The sequence below is a fragment of the Antedon bifida genome, chromosome 11 (assembly GCF_963402885.1).
Source record: "Antedon bifida chromosome 11, ecAntBifi1.1, whole genome shotgun sequence".
NCBI classification, from domain to species: domain Eukaryota; kingdom Metazoa; phylum Echinodermata; class Crinoidea; order Comatulida; family Antedonidae; genus Antedon; species Antedon bifida.
Genome location: NC_136236.1, coordinates 15,559,062 through 15,583,935, shown reverse-complemented (window position 1 = coordinate 15,583,935; position 24,874 = coordinate 15,559,062). Strand labels below are relative to the sequence as shown.

The following is a 24,874-nucleotide window of genomic DNA, read 5'->3' as shown; positions in this document are numbered from 1 at the left end:
AAACTATTATGTCAGTTTGTTTGGTGCTTATAACAATATAATAAAATAAATATATTAAAAACTATATTGCACTTATGTTGATATTAGTTTAATAAAGTGGATTTCTTTAATGAAATATTTAAAGTTAAAGCTGATTTGAAAATACTTTTAAGTTATCAATTTAGGACCATGTCTATAAGGTTCAATCTATATTGTTAGGGATGACTTTGGCCTAGCCTGTGACCTTGGGGGCTTAGACCTGGCAGAAGTGTACGGCCGGTTATTTATGCTTATTTTCTTGTCAGCTTTACTCTCTGTTGTAGGCTGTCTACTAGTCTTGGGCCTTTCTAACCAGCGTAGATTGCGTTCATGTATAATCAAAGAGGAGGATCGTTCTGGTGATGGTGAAGTCGATGGTATTGTGATAGTCTGGAAAGAACTTGAACCTGAAAAGTGATGATAATCTCAAGAATAACATTTTTTTCAGTTTGGTTGAAACATGGACAATTATCTGAACTAATTTTCACCTTTACTCCGAATGCTTTGTCTACAGTAATGGTCAAGATGATTTGGACATGTGCAGAGGCTTTTCGCATCGGTAGAAGTATTTTGAAGATTACTCAAGAGCAAGAGGAGGACAGAAAGATCAAAATGGGGATAATTGGAATAGAGTGGAGAGAGAGAGATGTTTTCTTTTAGTGAGTATCAATACTTAACAATGCTTGTAACTTACTGAGTGAGGACAGTGCTAAACTCTGCTCATTCTTAGTCTGCTTTGGTTGGCCACTCTTTGTCTCTGTGAGATTCTCTAATATGCCATCAAGCAACGTCTCAAATGAGGTCAAATCATGAGCTGCGAATCTACCTTGCCAGGCTACATGACCTATGAAATAAATTCATACAATTTTATATTAGCTACGTTCAGACGAGTCTGAAAAAGTAAGCTCTGAAGTAACAGTTGGTTTGTTGGATAGTCCTGGATAATGCCAGTGAAGACTTACTTCAACTACGTAACTTTACCTCAGATGTGAAGTTCTGTCTACACTATCAAACTTTGTGACAAAAAAATGTGATGTGCCCATATATGGACATGATGATATCATATCACTACCATATTTGGGCATATCACTACCATATTTGGGCATATCACACATTTTTTGTCAAACTAGTTTAATAGTGTAGACAGAGCTTTACACCATCTGAACACAAGTATTATGTTGAAAATGTTCTAATATTTATGTTTTGTTTTATGCTATAAATATTTTTTTTTAGGTACTGTGCATACCATCAGGATGTAATATAACTAGTGTTGGTACTCCTATCACTCCAAACAGTTCTGGAACTGAAATCTTATTGTGTGAACTGCGTGTCATGTCTAGACTGACTGTACTGTGACGACGTCCTTTACCACTTGAGGCTGTGTGAAACAGAACAAATATTTTTTAATCTCTACAACCAAAAACCATAAACCAATAAAGTAGAATGAAAATTGTATGTCCGATGATCCACACACAGGGAATTCACTCCATATGTTAGACAAGGTTTTGAGAAAGTTTTATGAGGCACACAAGCCGCGGCTTCAAGTATCTCTAATTCAAGGTAATCAAGTTAGGTAGATCTAAATTACTATCACCTGTATAATTATGTAAATATATAATTTACATTATTATATAGATAAGACTAACATTTATATTGAAACAAAACTGTGTTAAAAAGATTACAAACCCAGTAAGATCTTGGAAACGGATGATGTTTGACGTCTTGGGTTTAACCCCGCATGTTTTGTATGACAGCAGCAGCAGTGTCGTATTGTTTTATCGTCGCGCCAATTATTACCCACAATGACTTGCATCAAAGAATGACGGTGAGTACCTGTGGACTCGTTGCTTGCACAACAACAAGCTATACATGACACCTAAAGAGAAAATATAAATATTTAATTTTACCTAGTATTAATTGAATTTTCTTATTAGATCTGAATTAAAATCTGGTTCTAAAAAGCAAACACCAAGGAGATTTTCCTGAATAATGCTGTGATATTCACAGTAAGTAATTCACACTCCTGGTTTGATCTAAGGCAATAAATATTTGGGGTTAGGTCTTGTGTGCACTTAAAATAGCCCAGTTCAGTAAGCTGTTACCCTGATAATCTTGTCCATTGAGCCCCTGTCAATAATCACTGTGTCTGTGTAATGACCATACCATATTTTGTTACAAAAACCAAATGAGTGGCCCTATGTTCCAGTGGGTCAAAAGAGAATTAACTAATTGATTGCATACATAGGTCAAATTTCAACTTTATAATTCATTTCTTTTTCAGTTTATTGGGCCAATAAAAATAAAATGTTCACCGTTGAAGCTTTCTTCTTTGCATATGCCACGAAAAATGTCAAAATCTTTGAGCTAGCCAGGCACCTGCAACAAGTAAGTAATATGGATGGATAATTGGTTAAAACAGTCATCATTGCACTTTACTGATTATTAATATATGCAATGTCAATGGTCCAGCTTCTTTTGATATAGTACACACTGTATATTGCAGTTACCGCCTGTCTATACTCATTATTGCTATAATAATAATATTATTGCAGTAAACACATGTATTTCTGCATTAAGTGCCATAGAACAATGTGACTTGATCCCTTTCTAACAAACGATTTTTACCATTTTGTCCAGAAAAGGATGACTGTTGGATTCCTATTCGTTATTTTAGTTGGAATTAATAAATGCCACGATCCATCAAATACGTCAACCACGCTAACAGATGCAGGCGGGATCTTGCGTCTTTTGAAGCCTTGATGCAACGCAGTGATGTTGTTGAAATTATTCGGACTGATTTCTCTCATAAGACTATCAATATATGCACAGCTACCAACTCTTGGAAACCTTGGAAAGACATTTAAGAATAAGTAAGTATTGTTTATGTATTATTTTCTCTAAGATGATTATAATTTCTTTTAAATTAGTATGTCTTTCCAATTGCTGTAGAATAACACAGTATAATAATTATTCTATACAAGCTATACATTAAAACTAAAACTACTAAAACCCAGTGAAATTCTAAAAGTTGTATTGAAATAATTATTCTATTTATACCTTGTTTCCTTTGAATGAATAGAGTGAAAACAATAACTGGAGAAAGGTTTGAAAGGAGATGTGTTGACAATGATGACATCAGAGGGTTCACTGTCTCCTACAGCATGATTCGTTGTTGCTACCACAGTAATCTTGTTGTTTGGATGGTAAGCACTCAACTATAAACAAATTATGAAATGTATATAATGTGCAGGCATAGAGAAACTGTAAACTGCCCAGTGATAAACTGGAAATTAATATTAATTTGTAAATGTGAAGATAATGAAATCTGTGAGAATGAGAAAAAGCCACCCAAACCGGAATCTTCTGCTTGATGGTTTACAACAAGCCATATATACAATTACTGTTTGACAATAAAAGAAATTTTATTCCAATAGTTACATCACTAGGTGTCACCGTCACTCGCATTTCTGTTTCCCTGATTTGATGTTGGTCACATAACAAATTCAGAGTATTCAATTTCTAATATCTCCCTTATAGGATCATTAGTACTGATAACTCACTGACAAAGTTGGAACTTAATGATGCTGTGAATATTCTAGTTACCTTAAGCACCATTTCATTAACATGTTCATGGACTTGGAAGCCATGTTGTTTGCCATTCACATAGACTTTGTATCCGGTGACAACTGCGTCACCATCATCTCTCACCTGTTCCCAAGTTAATGTTACTTCTACTGCTCCTGTCACAGTACAACAGTAAATGTATAAAGTAAGTTTATTATGTTTTGTCTTCTAACTTTAAATGAAGCATGAATTTAAAAAATTGATTTCACTTACAAAATATATGACTACATACCTGTAAAAGCATGTAAAGCCTCTAAGCACTGTTTTAAATAACCTTCGACCTCTCCCAGGGAACCCAAGACATCTGAAAGCTGTAGATAAAGTTGTATGTGTAAGTATGCCTTAAATGAAATTTAACACTATTCATTTTTAATTTCTTAGTTTTGGAATGTAAGTTGGTCTAACCTGAAGGTCTGTTTGTGTGCTCGCTGGTGCATGACGTAGACCCTGGCTGCCGTGAAACACAAGTAGCTGCTGTAATAATCTGTCAAATAAAGATATCACAAAGGTAATATTTTGTTTTGATTTATAAGTACCATTTCAATTGTTTTTAATAGTTTATCCTTTAATATAAACATTCAAATTTACTTGTCCCGCTTGTTAATGAGTTCACATGCATCTTTTTCCAATGTCTGTCGTTCTGATACCCCACGAACCACGTAGCAGACTATAGGTTTTGAAGGTTTCTTAGCTACTTTAGTTGCAATGGACCTTGTGCGTACTGGTCTATCAAGACCTTCTAGATGGACTTCTAGAGATACTTTGTATGTTGATGTTATCAATAGATCATGGAACTCGGCAGTGAATGTTTCTGGGTCGATGACTGGTGACACGATGGTGGCAGCACGTCTTTGCGCTTTGTTCTGGCACGCTGATTCATCAACTAAGACAGCCTAGAAATGCAACATATATTGATTCAACTTGAATACAATTGTATTTAAAAAATGATATTGCTGTTTGATATTTCAGTGTAACAAAATTTATTACAAGTACACACAATCTAGAACTCCAGTTTCTGTAGCAAGCTGTTACCATGCTTAAAGTTATTCTCCAGTCAAAAGAGAGACATGAGGTGAGTTTTGTTCTTTCTGAGCTGGCATCTTACCCTATAATGTGCCACTTTAGCTCCCCCAGTTAGTGTTGGTTCAGTCCATTGTATCTTGATAGATGCAGCCTTGGTTGTTTGTACTCGGTTGATGGTTGGTGGAAGAGCACCAGGCCATTCGATCTCTATTGGTTCAGAAATCTCGCTGTTTAAGTACCTCACATTACACAAAGCCTATATTATAAAAAGAAGCCATATAAATTGTAACTGTTCCATTGTTCTTGGAGATAACATTTCTTCCTATTTTTGTTCCTTTTGTTTAAAAGTTTCTCTTTCAACAAACACTGCAAGTACAGAATAATTTTTACCTGTATTGAAAATGAATATTTTCTACACATTCTTCCTTGTGTAAACACAAACATTGTTTCTTGTGGAAGAAGGTTCTTCAAGTCACTTCCATTGACCTTTAACCTATAACCTGTGAGTAAGGTATCGCCAAAAACCTTTGGCTTATCCCATTTTAAAGTACACTGATGAAATTCAGAACTTCTAAAATAGGAAAAAATTGAGAAATTTAGAATGTTTATTTTGTTACGATTAGATTATAATATATAGATATGAAGGAAATTTACTGCATGTGAAAGAATATCAAGAAGGGAGTTTCTTGTTGACTTTAAACCTGGTAAGAAAAAAAAACTATTTCATGAGGCGGGAGGGTAGTATGATGTCAATTACAGTCTGAAAAAAGTACACTTACTGAATGCCGAGTGTTGGTGTTTGTATTGGAGCTGCAGTATGTATGCTAATTTGTTTTGACCTGTTAATGACCTGGTCAGTAGCATCCAGCATGAAGATGGTGACAAAGTGGGCCGCACCAGAAGAACAGTTTCTGATGGTGTACTGACTGGCAATTGGCTTCAGCAGCGCTTCAATTTCCTACAGTAGAAAAGGTAATGTAGTTAACATACTTCAAGTAATTATCTAGAAATTGTACTTTCAAATAAACTAATTACTTCTCTTCTCCTTACTCCTTCTACCCCATAAGACTATTACAGAATATTACCTTTGGTTTTAGAACACTGCTCCATTGAATTTTGACTCTTTTAATGTTTTCATCACCTGAAATTTAAATTATATCATTTATGTACAATCTTGTGATTTCTAATAAGTTATTTTTGTATTTTTACTGTGTTTGGTATAAATGTTTGTTAGAGTTTATAACACTTACCTTCAAATGAAGGCCGACTCCATCGTATAGAGATCGTAGAATCTGTAACTTTGGAAACATTGATGAATACGTCCTCTGGGATTGATGTTGAATTTGAATGAGTTGGACTTGCTTTATTCTTACTTTCAGTATTTGTACATTCAGGAATATTACCTGGAGATCTCAGTTGTAATTCTTCTGATAGAAGGGAGTCTTGGTAGGAGCTGGGATCTGCAGTCAATGCCGCAAGACTCACATGGTATGTTCTAATAAGCAAAGATTTTATTATATTTTGCACAATTAATTTAGCAATAGGCCTATAGTATTGTGTGAATTTTAATCACCTTTACTGTATGTCCTTTTTAGGAATCGCATAGTGTACTGAAATCAAATTTCACTAATATAAACTTACCTGTTTGGTCTGCATGGTAGGACTGCCCTATGATGGCTAACACTTAGGTCATTACCAATAGGCTTATCATTCATGTACACTTTGTAGCCCCGAATACCAACTCCACCAAACAGTCTTGGAGTTCCCCATTCTAGAATGAACTCATATGGAGTTATGCTAGAACATCCAATGATTGGTGGATCTGGCGATCCAGGAATAATCCATTGGACACTAGGGGTGTTCAGATCTTGCCACATATCTTCTTCTTTCAGTATGTTGACTGTCACATCATACACACATCTAAAAGAAAATGATTGTCGAAAATCAATGTCCATGTACTCTCGTTTAATATAGCGCATTTATACCAAAGTCTCAGTGCACTTTTAAATTGATTCATGGATTCTCACTTGATACTTAAAGCTTTGTCTACTCTATCAAACTAGTTTGACAAAAAAAGTGTGATGTGCCCCAATATGGTAGTGGTATGACATCATCATGTCCATATATGGGCACATCACATTCTTAGTCGCGTGCAAACACGACTCTATAGCTCACTATGTTGGTTGGTTGGTTGGTCGGTCGGTCGGTCGGTAAACACTAACTCAAATTTGCACCTGCGAGTTTGATAGTGTAGACAGAGCTTTACTGACCTTTGGTAATGTACTGGAATATTGTAAGACAATACATCTGGTGCCACAGTAGCAGTATGCTCTTTACCATCAGCTGTACTCATCCAGTTCAGGTTGTATCCCACAATGCCTTGCTCTTCTGCTGTTCCACAATCTGCTACAGACCAGGTTACAATCAGTTCAGGAAATTCTTGTTTTCTACAAAAACAAACCATAAAATAATTTGTCTGATAGCTGTCCATTGACCCAGATAATTGGACCTTTGTTTTTATTTGGACATCGACCGAAATAATGATATTTTTAATTTGGATGCTTACTTATCTCCCTTTAGATTGTTTGATTCAAAAGAAGCCATCATTGTCACCAAGTTTCCTGACTCATACTTTGGAAGAGTAACCTCAAGAGGACGTGACAAGGATTCATCTTGGTCATCTCCATCAAATGACTGCTTGTTGCTACCTCCTGTGTTACTAGTAATCACTGCAATCTGAAACCTATAGAGTTTGCCAGCAGTGAGGTTGTGGAGAGGACATGAAAGAGCGCTGGGTTCAATGTTGCTGTGGTGCTCGCCATTCACTATCAGCCGATAACCAACAAGGTTGCGATGAATACACAACTGACAAGATTTGTCTAAGAAAAGAAGCTCCTATTATTCAAGGTACAGTAATTTGATTTCATTGTTTGATATAAGAATTTACATGAAAGAAAATGTTATTATGTACAAATGATAATGCAAAACGTACCTGATGATTTGAGAGCTGTGAATAAAACAGGTTTTTGCCAGTGCAGCTCCAGAGAAGATGTCGTGAACTCTTTCAAATATAGTGTGGGTGGTTCAACTGGTGTTGGTATCCTGACCTGAATCATGTCTGAACTAAGACATGTGATATAACCATCAGTTGAGTCTCCCTCGTTTGATGCTTGGTAGAAGTCTGACAAATGAGCTTCCACTGCCATACTGTAAGTCCTTCCTGGAAAAAGTTTTACATCTGCTACCGTTTCTTCAGTAAATATTTCTAAGGTTCCTTCACACGATTGAGTTTGTTTTTTCTTATTACTGAAAACCATCCAACGGACTACATATTTCAGAAGGCGGTCACTACCATATTGGGGTGCATCCCAGGCAAGAGTCACAGAACTCTCAGAGTACTTTACACAACGAAGGTTGTTTGGTGGTTCCGTCCCTGCAGTTTTAGCAGTAACCGATACAAATGGCAACCAAGGAGAATCTTCTGGTATTTCCACCCATTCCTCTGGCAGTGATCTTGCAGATTCTGACTTGTCTTTCTCGTGTACAGCATCAAAGTACTCTTTTGTTACAACAACTAGAATTAATTTGTATGTAGTATTTTCCATGAGACCAGGAATGACAGCAGATTCAGAATCTGGAGATAGATCTAGGTGACTTTCTGTGATGCAGTAATCATCATCTTCTGTCACCACATACATTCTCTGTCCTATAAAAATTAAATTGTTACTTTCTTTAAAAATGATATAGCATAACTGAGGCGTTCTCGTCTGTATTTTATTGCCTTTTTGGAAACACAAAACTTTACTTTATTTTTAATTGTATATTTTCATTAGGAACTAGTTTTGTTTTGTGCATGTGGGCTGTGGCTCCTCCTCTTCCTCCTACGAACAGTTTTGGCAAATTCTATATCTAGGCAGTGACCATTGACCAATAATATGCGTATGTCATAGATCATCACAAATCGAAAGAGCCTATTTACTAACCTAAAATTTGCGTTCCATTGCTTATTGGTTTCGTCCAGGCTAGTTCAATTGAGCTGCATGTTTTTGAGATCAGTCTGATATGTGGAGGTGCTTCTGGTGGCTTGCTTGTGAGAATATGAACTTGCTCTGATTGGCCAGACAGTATGAATGTGTAGCTGTTTCTGTCACCTTTATAATAGTCAAACAGAAACAAAAATGAGACTTGCTTTATATCTCACTTAGTGTGTTAATAGTATGCCATTAACAACTCCACTTCCTTTTTGTTTGCTCTCTTAAGCTCTGTCTACACTATCAAACTATTTTGACCAAAACATTGTGATGTGCTCAAATATGGTGGTGATATGCTCAAATATGGTAATGATGCGACAGAGTTTTACCTTTGTTTGTTGCAGTATAGTTATCTTGTTTCCTTGCTTCTACCACAATAGTGTAATTTGTATCCGGCTCCAATAAACATAATTTGAGGCAGTTGTCTTTATAAGAAAAAGAAATGTTTTAGAAAGTATAAAGTATATTATAAACTGCTTGAGTTTAGACAAGAAAAGGGGTATTTACCATGTGTCATTTGGCTCTGGACACCTCTGTCCTTGTTCTCGGTTGCCCACCATGTCACCTGATGTTGATTGGCTGATATATAATGACCAGAAGTATCATTATCTGTAACGCAATTAAAATTACATTTTTATGGTTCCTTAGAATTATATATGGAAAGAAATATTGTGAAATAACCAATAAACAATAATTTACTTTGTTCCCAGGTGATGTAGGCAGACTGTGAAGTGACATTAAGGCATTGTACATTTGTTGGAGGCTGCACTAATCCTGTATACTCTACTCTCAACTTTGACCCTGGTTGACATGCAGAGTATTTTTCAGCTTCAAAATATCTGTTACCAGGTTCTGGAATAAAAACAATGGAATTAAAGGTAATTTCAATGTTGGTTGATGATTCAAAGAAAGTAAAAGAACTATAATAATAAACACTTTACACACTGCGACACTGATGATCAGCAAGTGAGTGGTCGCACGGTTAAGACAGTTGAATCGTATTTACGTAGCCATAACATCGGCAAGGTTTCCAAGTCGTCTCGGACAAGGACTATACACCGTCCGGTGTACACACCTAGCTGTTCACTTTACAGAACCTAGTACATCTTTCAAGACAAGTAGGGAGTTACCCCCCAGTGTACTAGTACACACACAGCCACTGTCACTTTTACTGAAGAGGTCACCTAGTATAATATGTAATTTACCTTCCATGTAACCAATCTTCTCACCATTCCACTTGAGTCTTCCCACAGGATGATCAGTTAGGGCTATAATCTGCAGGGTGACACTGGTGCCAAGTGCCAGGCCTGTGACTGTGTGGTGTTGGGTGTTTGGGTCCATTATGGGTAACACTGGTTTGCCATCTTGTAGTAACAGATATCCCTGAAAATAGGATCAAACAAACATAAAACTAATACAGTTTTAGGTAAAAGTTGAATTAAAAACTGTATTTGGTATTTTAGGACTGTTATTTACAGAAATGGCAGCATCTGCAAAAGGTTGAACTGCATCCCATGTGATGTCGATCCCTCTACCATGCATGCCTGCCAGACGTGGAGTAGGTGACGCCGGAACAGCTGGACAACAGACAGTGAGAGGTGATGACTCGTCACTCATTATTCCACACAGTACATCGGAAGAGGGCTTCATTGTCCGCCAGCCAGCATATGTCTAAAACGCAAGAGGACAACAAATGATTTAGTTATATTCCAAGACTGTCAAATATTGCTTAACACAGGTAAAATAGACGATCAATGATTCTATATTCAATTCATGTTTTACATTACTAATCGAAACATTTTCATGAACCTTGAGTGTAACGAAAATTGTGCCATTTACCTTAGCTGTCACTTCATAGTACTCGCCTGGTTTAAGATTGTTTAGTTTATACCTGATCTGTGTAGCCTTGGAATGTTCAACATCAACTGTAACATCACCATGAAGTTTACCATTCACATAAACACTAAGAAACAGAATTAAAAATTCACTTTAATGATACCAAACAAATCTATGTATTGAAGCCATATGCCTCAATTGTTACATGTATGTATGGATAATATTAGAATCCTATCGCAATAGCGTGTATCTCATAGCGTTGAATAGGGCCTGGGTATTATACTTTTGTCCTTTTATTTATAAACATAACATGATTTATTTTTCTTCAGGTTCCAACTGTCTGTGTACATCAAACATCAATTATTTAACTGTTGGACCAATTTGTACAAGGTAAAGAATTCAATAAACACTTTCTAACCAGTATGATGAGATGACTTTGCCCTTTGACCCTTTCGCCTTCGACCAGCTGATTTGTGCAGTATAAGCTTGACTAGATGACTCCACCATGAGGTTTGGTGGATTAGGTTTCATTGGACATGTAATACTGATGTGATCAGAAAGGTCGCTGTTTCTGCCGTCGTCGGTAATTGACTGGATTTGGTATCTATGAGTTGTGCCTGTATATAAATAACAAAGTTAATGTTAGAGCAATTTAAGTACTCACTTTTAATGTTCTTACATTTACCAAAGACCAGTTTGAGCAGAGATTTGTCTGCAGTATTCTTTAGGTTATGGAGAAATTATTAATAAATATTAATACTTACCAGGTTTGATATTTGAGATGCATTTTTCCATTGTACTAATCGCAATGATCGATCCTTTCCTTTTTCCATTCTTATAGAACTGGTACCCTATGATCTCAATAGATCGATGGCAAATCCCTGGCTTCCAAACCAGTACAACTTCTTGAACACCAAGACTTTTTACAGCCATAGTAGGTGCCTGGGCACGACCTCCTGTTAAGCACTGATGGATCTCTGACACTGTCTGGAGAGTTCCTCTTTTAGGGTCGGAATGAGAGAAGCTGGCTGTAACAAACACTCTGGAAAACAAATGGATTTAAGACATGATTTATTTATTTTTAGGTGAGATGTATAAGCGCATCATTTGTAGGCTTGTTAGTGGCCTTTTCATTATTTGTATTGGCAGTAGACCTAGTATGTTTCAGGGTTTATAGCGACCTATTAATCAATTGCGTAGGCAGTACCTGTATACAGTGTTGTCCATCAGTTGTTTGACATTGATAGCATTGGCCAAGTCTGCATTCCAGCTGTGTCTTATACATTCATTGCCGGCATCATCCATTACTTCACATCTACAAGAATAACAAATGTTAATTTTGTCTCTCTCCCTTATTCAGATCTTTAACAAAGCAAGTATGGATAGCACAAGATAATGGTGAAAAAAGAACACAATGAGTTGTACCTTCCATGGCTTTGGATGTCACCAGAGAAGATCATTCCTTCAACATGAACCATGTAGTGTGAGAATGCATATGTGGCACTGATCACTCTTGCACACTGCCATTGTAAGCTAATACTGCTGTCTTTTGCATTAGTTCTGACAACTACCACTGGGGTTGGAAGTACCACATTGGCCTAAAGTAACAAGAGAGGGTCAAAAGTTATACTTTTACCATATATTGATTGAAATTTGTTATATCTAAAATATTTGGTGCAACCTGTAACTGTGAAGGGTAAGGGAAAGGTTGACTTAAAATAGGAAAAATCGTACTTAAGAAAACAACATAAAAAACAAAGGCATGCTAATATACAAGAGGAGAATTTTTCTTGAAGTACCTTTTTAAATTCATGCATATTGTTGTTGTTGTAACTGTTCCCATTTCTAAATTTACAAACTGTATTACTAGTATTAAATCCTTAAATTTCTAATTTTTATCATCTACCTTATTTTCAGGCTCACTACTTTCACCATTTAAAATCAAATTGTCTTTATCATCAATTTCAGTCACCATACTTTCACTGTTGACATCAGAAGATGAACTTGAAGAAGAGTCACTGCTATCTGTATCGCTATCAGAGGAGGAAGGTGTAATCTTAATGTGGTCTGCATTGTCTTTAAGGGTGTTGCCATTTATTTCAACGTTGCTCACGCCCTCATCTCTGACAGAATGTTGTCTGTCTGTAGGAGTATCTTTAGGTTTGTTTTTGACATCTTTATCCATCTCCTCTCCTCTAAACATTTCATTATCATTCATTTCTTTAGTTAAACTTAAAATATTTTCTTCTTTTTTCCCATTTGGTAATTCATTATTATTTAAAGCATTCCCATTGTTTGTTTCATTCATTTCATCTTTGGTATTACTATTATTGTCTTTAATTTCCATGTTTTCTTTTTTTACCAGTACATTACAGGTTTGTTCATCATGCAACAAAGGGTCATGCAAAGGAATCTGGGAGAGGTCATGCACAGGGTGAGATAACTCATTATTTATATCTTGCTCATGCTCATCATGTTGAACCAATTTCGAAACCAGTATGGTTTCTGAATTTTCAATTTGATTAGATTGCCGAGTTTGATTGGCATCTGTCAAATCTGATGATCTGTCATTTTCAACATTATCTCTTTCAATGAGAACATCTCCTTTATCCTCATCATCTTCAGGTTTATCTAACATGCTAAATGTGTACCTATATTCATACTGACTTTCATTACATGCGGAATTAATGTTTACCTCTTCACGCTTTACATCAAATGTCAGATTTCTGTAAAATAAACATATGAATAATCTTTATGAAAAAATGAATATTCATAGAATGAGTATTGTATCGTGTGATATAAATGAATATTCATAGTTTATGCAAATTCAGTTGTATTTACCTTCCCTGGGCTTCATCAAATAATGGCTTTCCAAAATTGTCCAATAATTTGGAATGTTCCATTGATGTATCAACTGTTGGAAGGAGCTCCTTACTTAAACCTTGTAGAAAAAGTTGTAATATATTACTAAATAAATTATTCTGAATGTTTCACTAATATATACATTATGTATTAACCATAGAATATTATTTAAAAGATATTCTAATTTGATTCCTAGATACTACTATGCTTGCTTAATAAAAATATGTTTAATAACTTACAATGAGTTTTCTGTTTTGCTTCAGTGACTTGTATGAAAGGTAGCTCTACCAGGGTGTGACCAGCTTGAGGTACGAAAGCACTTGTGTCCAGGGGTAAGGTCAATTCTAATGTGTTTGATTTTAATGCTTCGCTTGACCCTAAAATAAAATAAATAAAATATTTCATACTATAATGCAAACAAAATAAAAATACAGTATTTTATACTATAATGCAAAATTATATTATTATAAAAAAACAAATAAAATGAATAAAACACAATTGTGCCCCAAAGATTTTCAATTCAATGATGGATAGTATTGACTTGTTTACAGCTCCTTGTTTGTCTTTCTCTGTTCAGAAGAATCATGTTTTTTTTTCACCTTGTGCCTTCCATACTACTATTAATTTGTTATTTTCTCACCTTCAGATTTGGCCTGAATGTAGAAGTTATATTTAGTGTTCAGTTCACAGTCTTCAATTAAAACTTTACATTGTCTGCTTTCATTCTTTGGTTGTACCTAAAATGATCATGGTATGTATTCAGTATTTGTTATATTTTCTGTGTCACAGATAAACATAAATAGGTATTACTGTATAACTTAAGACCAGAAGAGGGTTTTAATTTCATTTAATGTATTTGACCAACAAACCATAATATAAAATATACAGAGATGAATTGCTAAAGTAAATAATATTAATATAACTACAAGAGTCAGCAGTCCCATGAACTTAACCAAAATAAATTTATAATAAACAATATACGTGTTTAAAAAAAAACACCAATTGAAGTTACATTGATTTGTTGAAAGATAAAATGTGGTCTAGATATTAAAATGCAAAAATCAATAAATTGTATTCTAAGATACATAGACTACATTTGTTCAAACAGCAAAGAAATAGTATATTTCATATAGCAAAATATAAATTTACCTTGTGTCCGCATTGTTTTCCATTGGCATATATGGTATAAAAAACAGCACACGATCGATTGTCCAATGTTGGCCAACTTAAGTAGAATGAATGGTCGTTGTCAGCAATTAAACACGACACCAATGGCCCACCAAATGAGCTTGTCACTTGACGTTTTACTAACTGTAAACAAAATAAAGAATGAATGTGTCTATTGGTCAACATTTATATCAAGGTTATTGCATGTAGTGTAGTTATTGTGCATCATTAGCTACTTGTGAAAGGTCATCTAATTGCATCACTTAGATCAGTTGGTGTTGTTGTTTAATGTCAATTTATCAGTTGGTAATGCATTAGCTTGCAACATTAATTAAAGTTGGAATAAAAAAGTAAAGAATTTTTTAATTAAATTCATAAATAGCTTGATATATTATGATACTACTAATGCATTAATTACCATTGTTGCTTATTCCCAATGGACTATACAAATTAAAACCAAATCTTTTAATCTATCTATATTCCTAACTTGAAAATATAAACTCACCAGCTTATTTGATTCCAAAGGAAGAAAGGTCCTTTCTGATGGAACAGCCACAACTGATACAACATGTGACTCACCCCCTGCTAACCCTGATACAACAACACTTGTACATGTTACTGGTATGAAACTCCTGAAGCATACCCCATCAATAAACAACTACAAAAAGGGGAAAAACACCACAATAATTATGAATAGTAATAAATGTGATTTTCTGTTTAATTACAGGCCTTTTGCAGAAGCAATGGAACGAAGACAGACAAAAAGCAATGACTTTGCAGTAGATAGACGTTGATGTCCAATAACTCTCAGCAACGACCTACTCACCCTTTATAAGCATAATACAGACATTAAGTATCCCGGACAATTGAAAATCAAGAAAGACATGAAACAACTTAAAGAACTAGCCAATGACAGATCAGACTGGAAGAAACTAGTAAAAGAGATTTACGGAGCAGCCCAAGCGGAAATGTCGGCAGACTTTTCAGCGGAAAGGCAGTAATAATAATAATATATAGACGTTGATGTACAGTACTTCCAGAAACTGTGATTGCTCCACTAATCAATGTAAACAATGGCAACAAACAAAGCATAACTACAACAATAGAGTTAACTTTCAAAGTTGCCATTGATTAAGAAACACAAGTAGATATAATCTTCTATTCAGATTGGATTTTCATTCACAACAAAAAGACACAGGTAAGATCTCACAGGTCATAAACTCATTCCTTCTCCCCCATACATTTGATTTGTTACAAATAAAAATCACCTTTCATACCTGATACTTTTGTAGCTGCATTGCGTCCTCACTAGCAAGAGTTTCCCATGTAACTTGTACCGCACCAGGCTCTATTATCCAGCCCTTGATTTCTGGCACACAATTCCACCACTGCCATCTGTTGGTCTAAAACCATAAGAAACATAATAATTTCACACAGATGGATAACCTGCTGTATCAGTGATGTCTATTCTATCAAAAGGTCCTTTCTCCTTTTGGAATAGAATGGTCATCCATTGTTACTGCGCTATATTAAAGGACATTTTGGAAATCTGGGTTGTGTTAAATGTAACTTACTGGTCCCAATTCATCTTCTTCAAAGTCCTCTGTTGCTATGGAAAAAGTATCTTCTTCATCATAACTGTCGTCTTTGTCTGTTTTAAGTACCCAAAATCGGCTGAAAATAGAAAATAAATTAGAATAGAACTGAAAATGAATAATTTTATCATGACACACTCACAGCAATCACACCTATTGTGGTTCACTATGTTTAATATTTTCAATTTTGGGACTCTTTGTAGAATAAAATGACTTTGCCAACCGAGAACAAGAGCAAGTCTACTCCAGGAAGAAGGAATCGAGTACATGGGAGAAGATTATGAGGTATGAATAACATTATTATTTTTTAGATAAAACTTACTTTGAGGTAAAGATACTGCTGTTGAGTGAATCAAATCCAACAGCTAGTGCTCTCACAACAACTAATCCAGACCGCTTTAAACAGATAGCTTGCTCATCCTTATAGATCTACAAAATGATTATATAATATATTGTGCATAAAATAATGTAAATTGAAATTGATGGGACTACAATTTTTAGGATGAACATACTGTGTGGGGTAGAGTGTGCAGCTCTATGGAAAACACAGGTTTGCCATTTTGTAGTCATGTAGTCATAACATACACAATTCTCCCTAAGGTCCCATAGTGTCATTATTTGACATACCCTTGTGGTAGCACTATGCAATTCAGGAACAGATCCATCCAACGTATAGAGAATAGTCGCATCTTCTGTTGGACTCTTTAGTAAAACCTTGTGCCATTGTTTCACGATCCCTCCGTTGCATTCTGATGTAATCATTGGGGTACTGACATAATTATCTGTAATAGACAAACCAAAATGTAGAAGGCTTTTGTAAATTCTATTATCTGGTGTGACAATAGTCTGTTGTTTTATCATTCTTGGTAGAAGGCCATGTACAGTCAATACCGGACAATACAACTTTGGCCTGGCCTAATATGTTTAGTTTTTAAGAAATCCTGGTGTTCCGAATGCTTTTAATAGTAAAAACTAATTTAAAACCTTTTGGGGCTGAAGAAGTCTGGTTTTGGGAGAATTTCTGGTTTTTGAAGAGAGTCTGGTTATAAGGAAATTGTCATTAGTCTTAAAGTGCACAATATTCTTCTTCTTTGGTCTAATACTATAAACATTAAAAAAGTGTTAAAACATTTTTAAAACTACAATTGTTCAAATAAATTTCAGTACCATCATTAATAACATTGACAATAAAAATGCATCCTGGTGCTCCGACAGATGTGACATGATATTTTCCATAGCTTTGAAATTGATGTAAGAAAGATTTGTCCTTGTCATTGCTCGCAAACGCATCCGTTCCTACAACAGGTTTATACGGTTCTGAATGATCTGCTGGATTCACATATACGATGTTGTGATGTTCTTGATCGTCCTTCCATGTCCACATGACAGACTGACGCTGGAGGAAGAATATTTAATACATGCAAATGAATATCAGCAAATTAAGACTATATTACATATTCTGGTATAGGCTCAAAAATATTCTTTCTTCACCTATCATATTTAGTATGTGGTTTATTGTATGTTTATACATATATATATATGTCTTGTGGATATGCCATTTCATTTTTTCATGGTGTTTATACTTTTACACTTTTTGTCATTTTTTAGTCCGTTTATGTGTGTCTTTTTAATCAGATTTGCCGACAACTGACATTTCTTTGTTTTTTTACGAAGAAAAATAAAGTTTCTTGTATCTTGTATCTTGTGATACAATATTGTACCCCTTCATTCATACTGATGTGAGGTCAACCTTAAAACATACCTTTTGAATTGTGACCCTTGCAGGCTTGAAACCTTTCTTTGTGACATTCACTAAGACATATTCTGGGTTGTTGCTAACGACAACAGAACTTAAGATGCTGCAGCTGATGTCCTCATCCTATAAGAAAAATATTACATTTACAAAATAATACATCTCCTTGTAGCTAAACATGACTACCAAATAAAAAAACAGGAACAAATATAATATTTACCATGAATTTGTCCCCTTTAGTAGAAAATGCCCTGCTGTAGTAATGGTAGAGTCCTGGTTGTGTAAAATGCTTAGCAATGCACCTCCTAAGAAAATATCAAAATATTATTACCACAAGATATCCAGATAAACTTAAAAAATGCTATAAATATTGACCTGTATATATGCTTACCTTGGCAGAAGAATGTCTTGTGTATACATCTTAAGATTGTGTATTTCATGTGTATTGTTGACCTTTGTGACCCCATGCTTACTCATCTGTGGCCATAACCAAGCGACGCAATCATTGACATCTACTAGAACGGGATCAGGTAGAATCACATTGTTAGCTATGGACACCTCATGAACCTGGAAATAAAACAAAATTTATTTTACCCGTCCATGATATCTATCTGGTGCTTTACAGGCAGTTGACTGTTGTCTCACTCAAATTTAAATTTGTGGGGTTATATTTGAACTTGGGATAATGATGAGAATATAAAGTTTGTAATTTTACCTTGGCCTGTGTCTTCACCACAAATGACCCAAACATATCTTGAAATCCAGAACTAAAAAATCAAATTTTAAAACGTAATTTGTTTCTAGATCGCTATTATTATGTAGTGTTCTTTTAAAATCAAAGAAAGTTTTAAAAGTTTAACCTTTTGTAGAAAAACTCTCCTGTATTGACAACTTCATATAGAAAAGCTCCTGCATAAGAATGTGGTTGTCCACTACAGAAACCATCAGCAATAAGATGTCCACTACTGGTCACCTACAAAGAACAATAAATTAACTTTATCTTACACATATAAATTGACAAAGTTATTCGTTTGTTTCTTTTGTGTTTGGATTTCTTTTGTGTGGCAATATTTTACTATAGTTCCTACTTCTTTCCATGAACTTCAGCTTAGGAACTAGATCTTAATCCATCTACTTCATCATAGCAACTGCTCATTTCAGAATCTTTCATATACCAAAGAAATTATTTCTATATTTCATACCTGAATAATGTTATGCTCTATATTTGATCCTTCCCACGACCACCAAATTTTGTCACCTACATGTACAGTTAGCGTCTTTGGTTGAAATCCGTTTTCAATAACTTTTATGAAATGGTCCTGCCAAAAACAGAATCATTAGATTTACTACTGTTGACTAAAGGCCAACACAGACAACATCGTACAATGAGGCCTAGGAAGAAACGTCTTGGCTCGTCGGTGCTGTCTGAATTGAATCCCGACAAGTCGAGTCCTCTTGAAATAGCGTCAAGCATAGTTTTTTGGTTGTTTTCCAGGCCTCATTGTGCAACGCTGTCTGAGTTGGCCTTAATATGGTTGATAATTGAATTTATTACATATTATAAAGTCCATACCTGCGAACCTGGTTGGACAATGATAGAGCAGCTACCAACACTCATCGTTGAGTCTGATATTCGATACTGAAATACTCCTGTAGTGTTAAACTGCACACTGGTGACCCCAAAACATGTTACCAGAGATTCAGCAGTATGATCTAGATATTGACATTTGTCTAGAAAGAAAAATTGCAAAATTTTTATTGGCATTGTGGTGGAATGTGATTAGCTTTTTGTGTCACTATCCCCAGATGGTAACATGATCACCAGATAAGAGCAATGTCACCAGATGACAGTTTATGGTCTCATGATGGTGTGATGGCACAATCTTTAGTGTAGTTACGTCTGCCAAAATGACGAGAGGTTATGAGGTCAATCGGTTGTGTTCGTTTCTTTCTATATATGTTTGTTATCAGGATTACTCAAAAAGTTCTTGCCCGATCTTCATCATTTAAAGGATGGATTCATAGCTGTATGGGAATACATTATTTGATTTTCATATGCCTAGCTAGTTTCTTTCTAGGTGTAATACCTTCAAATATGTCATATAGTTTTTGACATCTAGATTTATTAGTGACTTACTGTTGCAGTCAACTTCAGAACCACTCTTTCTATCACCTGCCACACAACTATCAATCTGTAAAAAAAAACAGTAAGAATAAATTGAAAAGCTCCTTGTCATTAATCTGTATGTTTAGATAAGATATACATTTTATGTATAGAACTTACCAACATAATTGAGAATGTATTAATGACTGTATCGACATTCCATTCCCATTGAATACGGTCACCAGAACAAATTGTTTGCAATTCTGAAAATATGAAAAACAACAACAAATGATTCCATTTAGATCTTCCATTCTAACCATATTTGTATTCTACTTGTAGAAGGCAAATGATTGACTCCAATCCTTTAAAATACACAACTGTTTGTTTTCACCTACCAGGGTAGAATCCTTCGGCTGTTACCTCAATCGGATGCACGGTCTGTTTTGGTTTTACAAGGATGATTCCAAAGTTTTTATTCAAACCATCGTTAGTTTGATCGCCATAGTAATAAACACCTCTAGACTTGAACACATGACACAGAATTCCAGAACGACTGATCAAAAATAAAAATGACTTTTTAATTAAAAGAAGGAAATACTTCTTTTGAGCCATATGGCTTACCTCTCAGATTCTTTAGTTTGATTAAATGTATAGATATAGAGAATATACTCTCATGTTCGACTCCCCCCTCCCCCTACCTAATTTTCCCCAAATGTCATACCCACTCCCCCTGGACTACTGTACTATACTCTCGCATATAGTGTTTATAAAATGTTTGAAAATCTAGAGTTTATGCATCCCATCTATGTGCCCCTTGATTCTAGGTCGTGTTCAGTAAGAATAGAATAGTCAAACTCTAATATTCTTCCCATTCAACTCCATCCTTCCTATACTATTTACCTGGGACCTTCTGAAATAAATCCACCTCTAACTGAACTCAAGTTCTCGCTTCCTGTTAACGAGGGCGACTGTACTTGTATAATTTGATGTTGTTTCTTGCACTGTAACATAAATAGTTTAGGCAGTTACATTTTAGCTTTTAGTCTACAAGCTCAGGCCATATATGCATATTATTGTACACTGTACCATTTTTCTGTATAGGCCTATTATTTCCATTTGTTTAATGCATATTTTAGTATTATGTTTGTGTCTAGACAAATGGTAATAGTTTAATGGACTTTCCTAATGAAATTTAATGTGTTGGCTCTAGTACTTCAGAAATATAGAAATAAATGTAGACCCATGCCGATTTACTTGATATGTAAAGAACAATCACTGTACCTTAGGCCTTAGAGTTTAGCCCTTAACATACCTTAAGTCTACTCCATTCCCACCAAACCTTATCCCCTTCCTCTATAGTCAAAATGCGTGGATTGAAGCGTATGTCTGTAACATCAATCTTGTGCTCTCTCTGTATCTCTTTTACTTGAACGATGCATAACTGTAATTGACCTCCTGTCTTTCCCACTGTTTGAAAATAGAACATTCCAGGAGATCTACAACAAGAATAAAAGTTACATTCATCTTCTTTTAAAAAGAAAAGCAAGGAGCATTAATTTTGAGGTACTGTAAGCACAGGTGTTTGACCTTTGTACCCAATTGTATACCTGGGTGGAGAGAGGCAAGCATAAGTAAAGTGTCTTGTCTAAGGATACAAGGAATGCGAGGAATGAGGGCCCTGGTTTAGGAAACCTAAGTGGCCCTCCAAGTTCCAACGCGGGAGGCCTCTGGTGTTTTTAGCCTTTTTGGAATATATTAATGTTTTTTCCTCTGGGAACTGCTCATGGGCCCCATAAACTCCAGGGCCCCTGGGTTTAGCCAGTGAGTGCTCATAGTCATTGTCCAACGTCTAACACACTGCGCCACATGCCCTTACAATGAAGTAAAGTTTTACCTCAAACTTAATTTCCTTATGTTAAATTGAAATCCAATGCAACTTTTTAACTTACTCAAATTTCTTTTTAAAACTTCCTGTCTTTGAAGGCTCCACACCACTACAAGAATAAAAACCCCAATATGTTATATTTATTAAAAGTAACCTGAATCACTATACTTGGAATAAATTTCAACAAAATTGTTACCTAGATTTTGTGGTAAGAACACCTGTGTGTCTGGCACAAAGTTGTACCTCATTGACGTTGCGTAGACTCCCACACCCAGACCAAATCCATTTGATGGTGTTACCTTGAAATATCTGCCAGGCATTGTCTTTAAACCCTTCATCTGTTACCTAGCAACAGAACAAATTAATAATTTGATTATTAAATATGTCTAATTATGACTAAAAATGTCATAAAATCAAATACTAACAATGTTTGATAATTATCTCTTTATCATTACTGTGATTATTGTTAATTTACAAACTAAATAAATATATATTACCTCGGCTTGAATTATTAATTGAGAATAGACTGTAATATTTAGAAATTTTCCCGTTCCTATGCCAGCACTAAAAACATTGTATAATAATAATATTAATAAATACAAGTATAATGACGTCAAAATAAATTACAATGTTGCTTTACAATATTCATACATTTATTGTGCGGAAAAGATTCCTAATACATTACAATTACATTTTTAGTTTTAGGACTTTAACCGTAATTGTATATCTCACGATAAAACCACCATAAAATAATTCTAGTTATATAGATTAACCAATGACTAATTGGTTTTTGATTGAAAGCAAAATCAGATATGGTCAGTGATTGTGATTTATTTGTTGATTTTAATCACGAATAATCTTTTTGTAAATATACACCTACAAGGCTAATATTTACATAGAGGGGGCTAACAATGAATTCCGAAAGTTAGTAAACATCCATATTTGTCAAAAATATAATATTGGAACACCATATTCCACCAAGATCATTTCATGGGTACATTTTTTTGATCCATCAGTGGTTCCTCTTCCCCTTCCGCTCCACCCTTTGTATCTATTTAAGAAATATCATTTTTAAGACCCATTTCACCATGGCAGATCGAAGGTAGTTAGGTAGATAAAATTTGTATATTTTAGTATTTCACTGCAAAAATTCTCTAAGGTGGAACCGTACAAACCGCTACAGGTTTTTAGTGTACCTACCTAAAAAATCGAAATTCGCCTTCTAAGTTGAATTCAATATCGTATTGACCTTCAAAGGTCGGTTCACCAGAATCATACCCTCCAATGACCTCCAAGACTAACTGGTTGTCAAGAACAACCTGATGACATAATGTTGGAAATATTACATTAATTTAAATTTACAATAGGCCTACATATTACTTATGAATTATGTATTTTTACTGATCTAAAAATAAAAATTCAAATTCTTACTTGTTTTACATTTTGACTTGTACCGCATGCCCACGAAATGGAAACAACCTATTAAATCACAAATTATTATACTTTTGATATTCAATTTTAACAAAAATAGAAACTGCAACTCTCTGAAAACTTGGCTATTTTTTATATTGTTTAATTTAGCTTATGTTTTTTTGTATCTCTTTTGAGATCTATCTATTGTTGGTCATATAACATACACATTGAACATGTTAATCATTAATTTACCTTGGATTATATATCGCATTTTATTTCATGGAGAATTAATATAGAATGAAAAACATACCATCATTTGTAATAAATTGACAAATATAAACACACGTCCATTTTCAAAACAATTTTTGTTTGTCAAATTGAGAAACAGGTGTGTTACTATGACAACCTTTGATGCTGTTCTTTTTATTAAATATCATAATGGCATCTTAATGAAGCTATCACAATGTTACAAACTCCAACAATCAATAATGTAATAAAATATACTATATCTTATTTCGAAACATAATTATTACAAAGCTTTGAATATTGTTTTGTTGTTTTATGATGTTTGAAGACAATTTAAATTGCTAGTATTTGGTATTTGATCAATTCTTATAAAATATTATTATACTTGTTGGATATTTGTAAAACAGTTTTATTGGCTCTTTTCTATTGAAAATAAATATTATATTCATAATAATGCATATTCTGAAATAATTTACCATCTGAAAAGCATACAAAACAGTTGTATTTCCTCCTTTTAAGAAAATGCTTCAATCACTATTCTTACCTGTCCACTTGTTATAATTAGATCGTCAGGTGTGAATCCGTCCTTAGTTAACTGGACATGAACCACGCTACCTGGTTCTACAAAAATACAGAGAAAATTCAAGTCAACTTTTACCACTTATTTTCCTTTCAAAAACGATTATTCATTTTCAATTTTTACCTGGTCTGGTTAATTGATGACCAGGCTTTGGCCGGTGTAGACCATCCCATCGGTCATCTTCTTTAGAAGCACCTGTCCCCATGATGACACTCACAGAAAATCAATAGCCATCCTAAAAAAAAAATACCTACTATTAGTTAGATTTTTGGTACATACCTCATCCGGCCTTGAAACCTTTTATAATCACGAAAAGTACCCTATTAAATCATTATTTTATACCTCCATGGTTAATTTATCTGGTCAAAATTAAACTATATACCTTTTCCTAAAAACAAACTAGAATATAACTTTTTCTTTGCGATATCGAAGAACTCAATGAATCATTTTGATGATAGTAATCTGACGATATCTTCTTTTTCTTTGTTTCCTTACCACATATTGTCCAGAAAAAAGAGCGATATCACTTAATATTCAGTTCAGTGTTTGTACATAGATGGTTTTAAAAAAAATGATATTTAAGAATATTCTGCCATGTATTCCTTTACGCTGTCAGATGAGATGTTTTACCTGAATATTGTCCACAACAGAGAGTTAAATTTAGATACTACTTTTTCAGTAATGAATTCTCTATAAAAGAAATTTTTTTCTCGATAACTAAGAATATAGCGGCGTAA

At 34.6% G+C, this 24,874-nt stretch overlaps 1 protein-coding gene across 1 annotated transcript; it reads right to left on the bottom strand.

The window, feature by feature from the left end:
• Nucleotides 1–20: 20 nt before the first annotated feature.
• Nucleotides 21–24,342, bottom strand: LOC144855226 (uncharacterized). Its single transcript, XM_078713033.1, has 62 exons — nt 24,261–24,342; nt 24,102–24,178; nt 23,330–23,377; nt 23,099–23,217; nt 22,396–22,462; nt 22,095–22,243; nt 21,963–22,007; nt 21,326–21,509; nt 20,914–21,014; nt 20,409–20,566; nt 20,194–20,276; nt 20,047–20,101; nt 19,483–19,640; nt 19,112–19,228; nt 18,770–18,882; nt 18,625–18,676; nt 18,301–18,476; nt 18,130–18,214; nt 17,919–18,035; nt 17,324–17,552; nt 16,784–16,938; nt 16,479–16,585; nt 16,136–16,235; nt 15,839–15,964; nt 15,067–15,219; nt 14,544–14,705; nt 14,035–14,131; nt 13,634–13,771; nt 13,374–13,473; nt 12,439–13,258; nt 11,958–12,130; nt 11,740–11,847; nt 11,297–11,574; nt 10,951–11,149; nt 10,536–10,659; nt 10,173–10,367; nt 9,902–10,079; nt 9,703–9,775; nt 9,396–9,616; nt 9,204–9,305; nt 9,026–9,121; nt 8,649–8,816; nt 7,658–8,371; nt 7,232–7,544; nt 6,936–7,112; nt 6,307–6,585; nt 5,916–6,160; nt 5,751–5,806; nt 5,445–5,623; nt 5,056–5,236; nt 4,748–4,921; nt 4,231–4,535; nt 4,048–4,126; nt 3,875–3,953; nt 3,622–3,758; nt 3,076–3,233; nt 2,644–2,865; nt 2,331–2,394; nt 1,705–1,894; nt 1,265–1,396; nt 713–862; nt 21–425 (listed from the first exon to the last, which is right to left on the bottom strand). The coding sequence occupies exons 1-62, from the start codon at nt 24,340–24,342 to the stop codon at nt 187–189; spliced, it is 10,161 nt and encodes a 3,386-aa protein (XP_078569159.1). The 3' UTR covers nt 21–186.
• Between the last annotated feature and the right edge of the window lie 532 nt (nt 24,343–24,874).

Bases quoted from the DNA above. Each gene is read 5' to 3' on its own strand.
- LOC144855226 (XM_078713033.1), bottom strand. From the start codon at position 24,342: ATGGGGACAGGTGCTTCTAAAGAAGATGACCGATGGGATGGTCTACAC. The intron at 8,817-9,025 runs GTAAAACTCTGT...ACTATTATAAAG, and splicing joins CTATACTGCAACAAACAAAG to GTGACAGAAACAGCTACACA. The intron at 4,127-4,230 runs GTAAATTTGAAT...TTTATTTGACAG, and splicing joins CTCATTAACAAGCGGGACAA to ATTATTACAGCAGCTACTTG.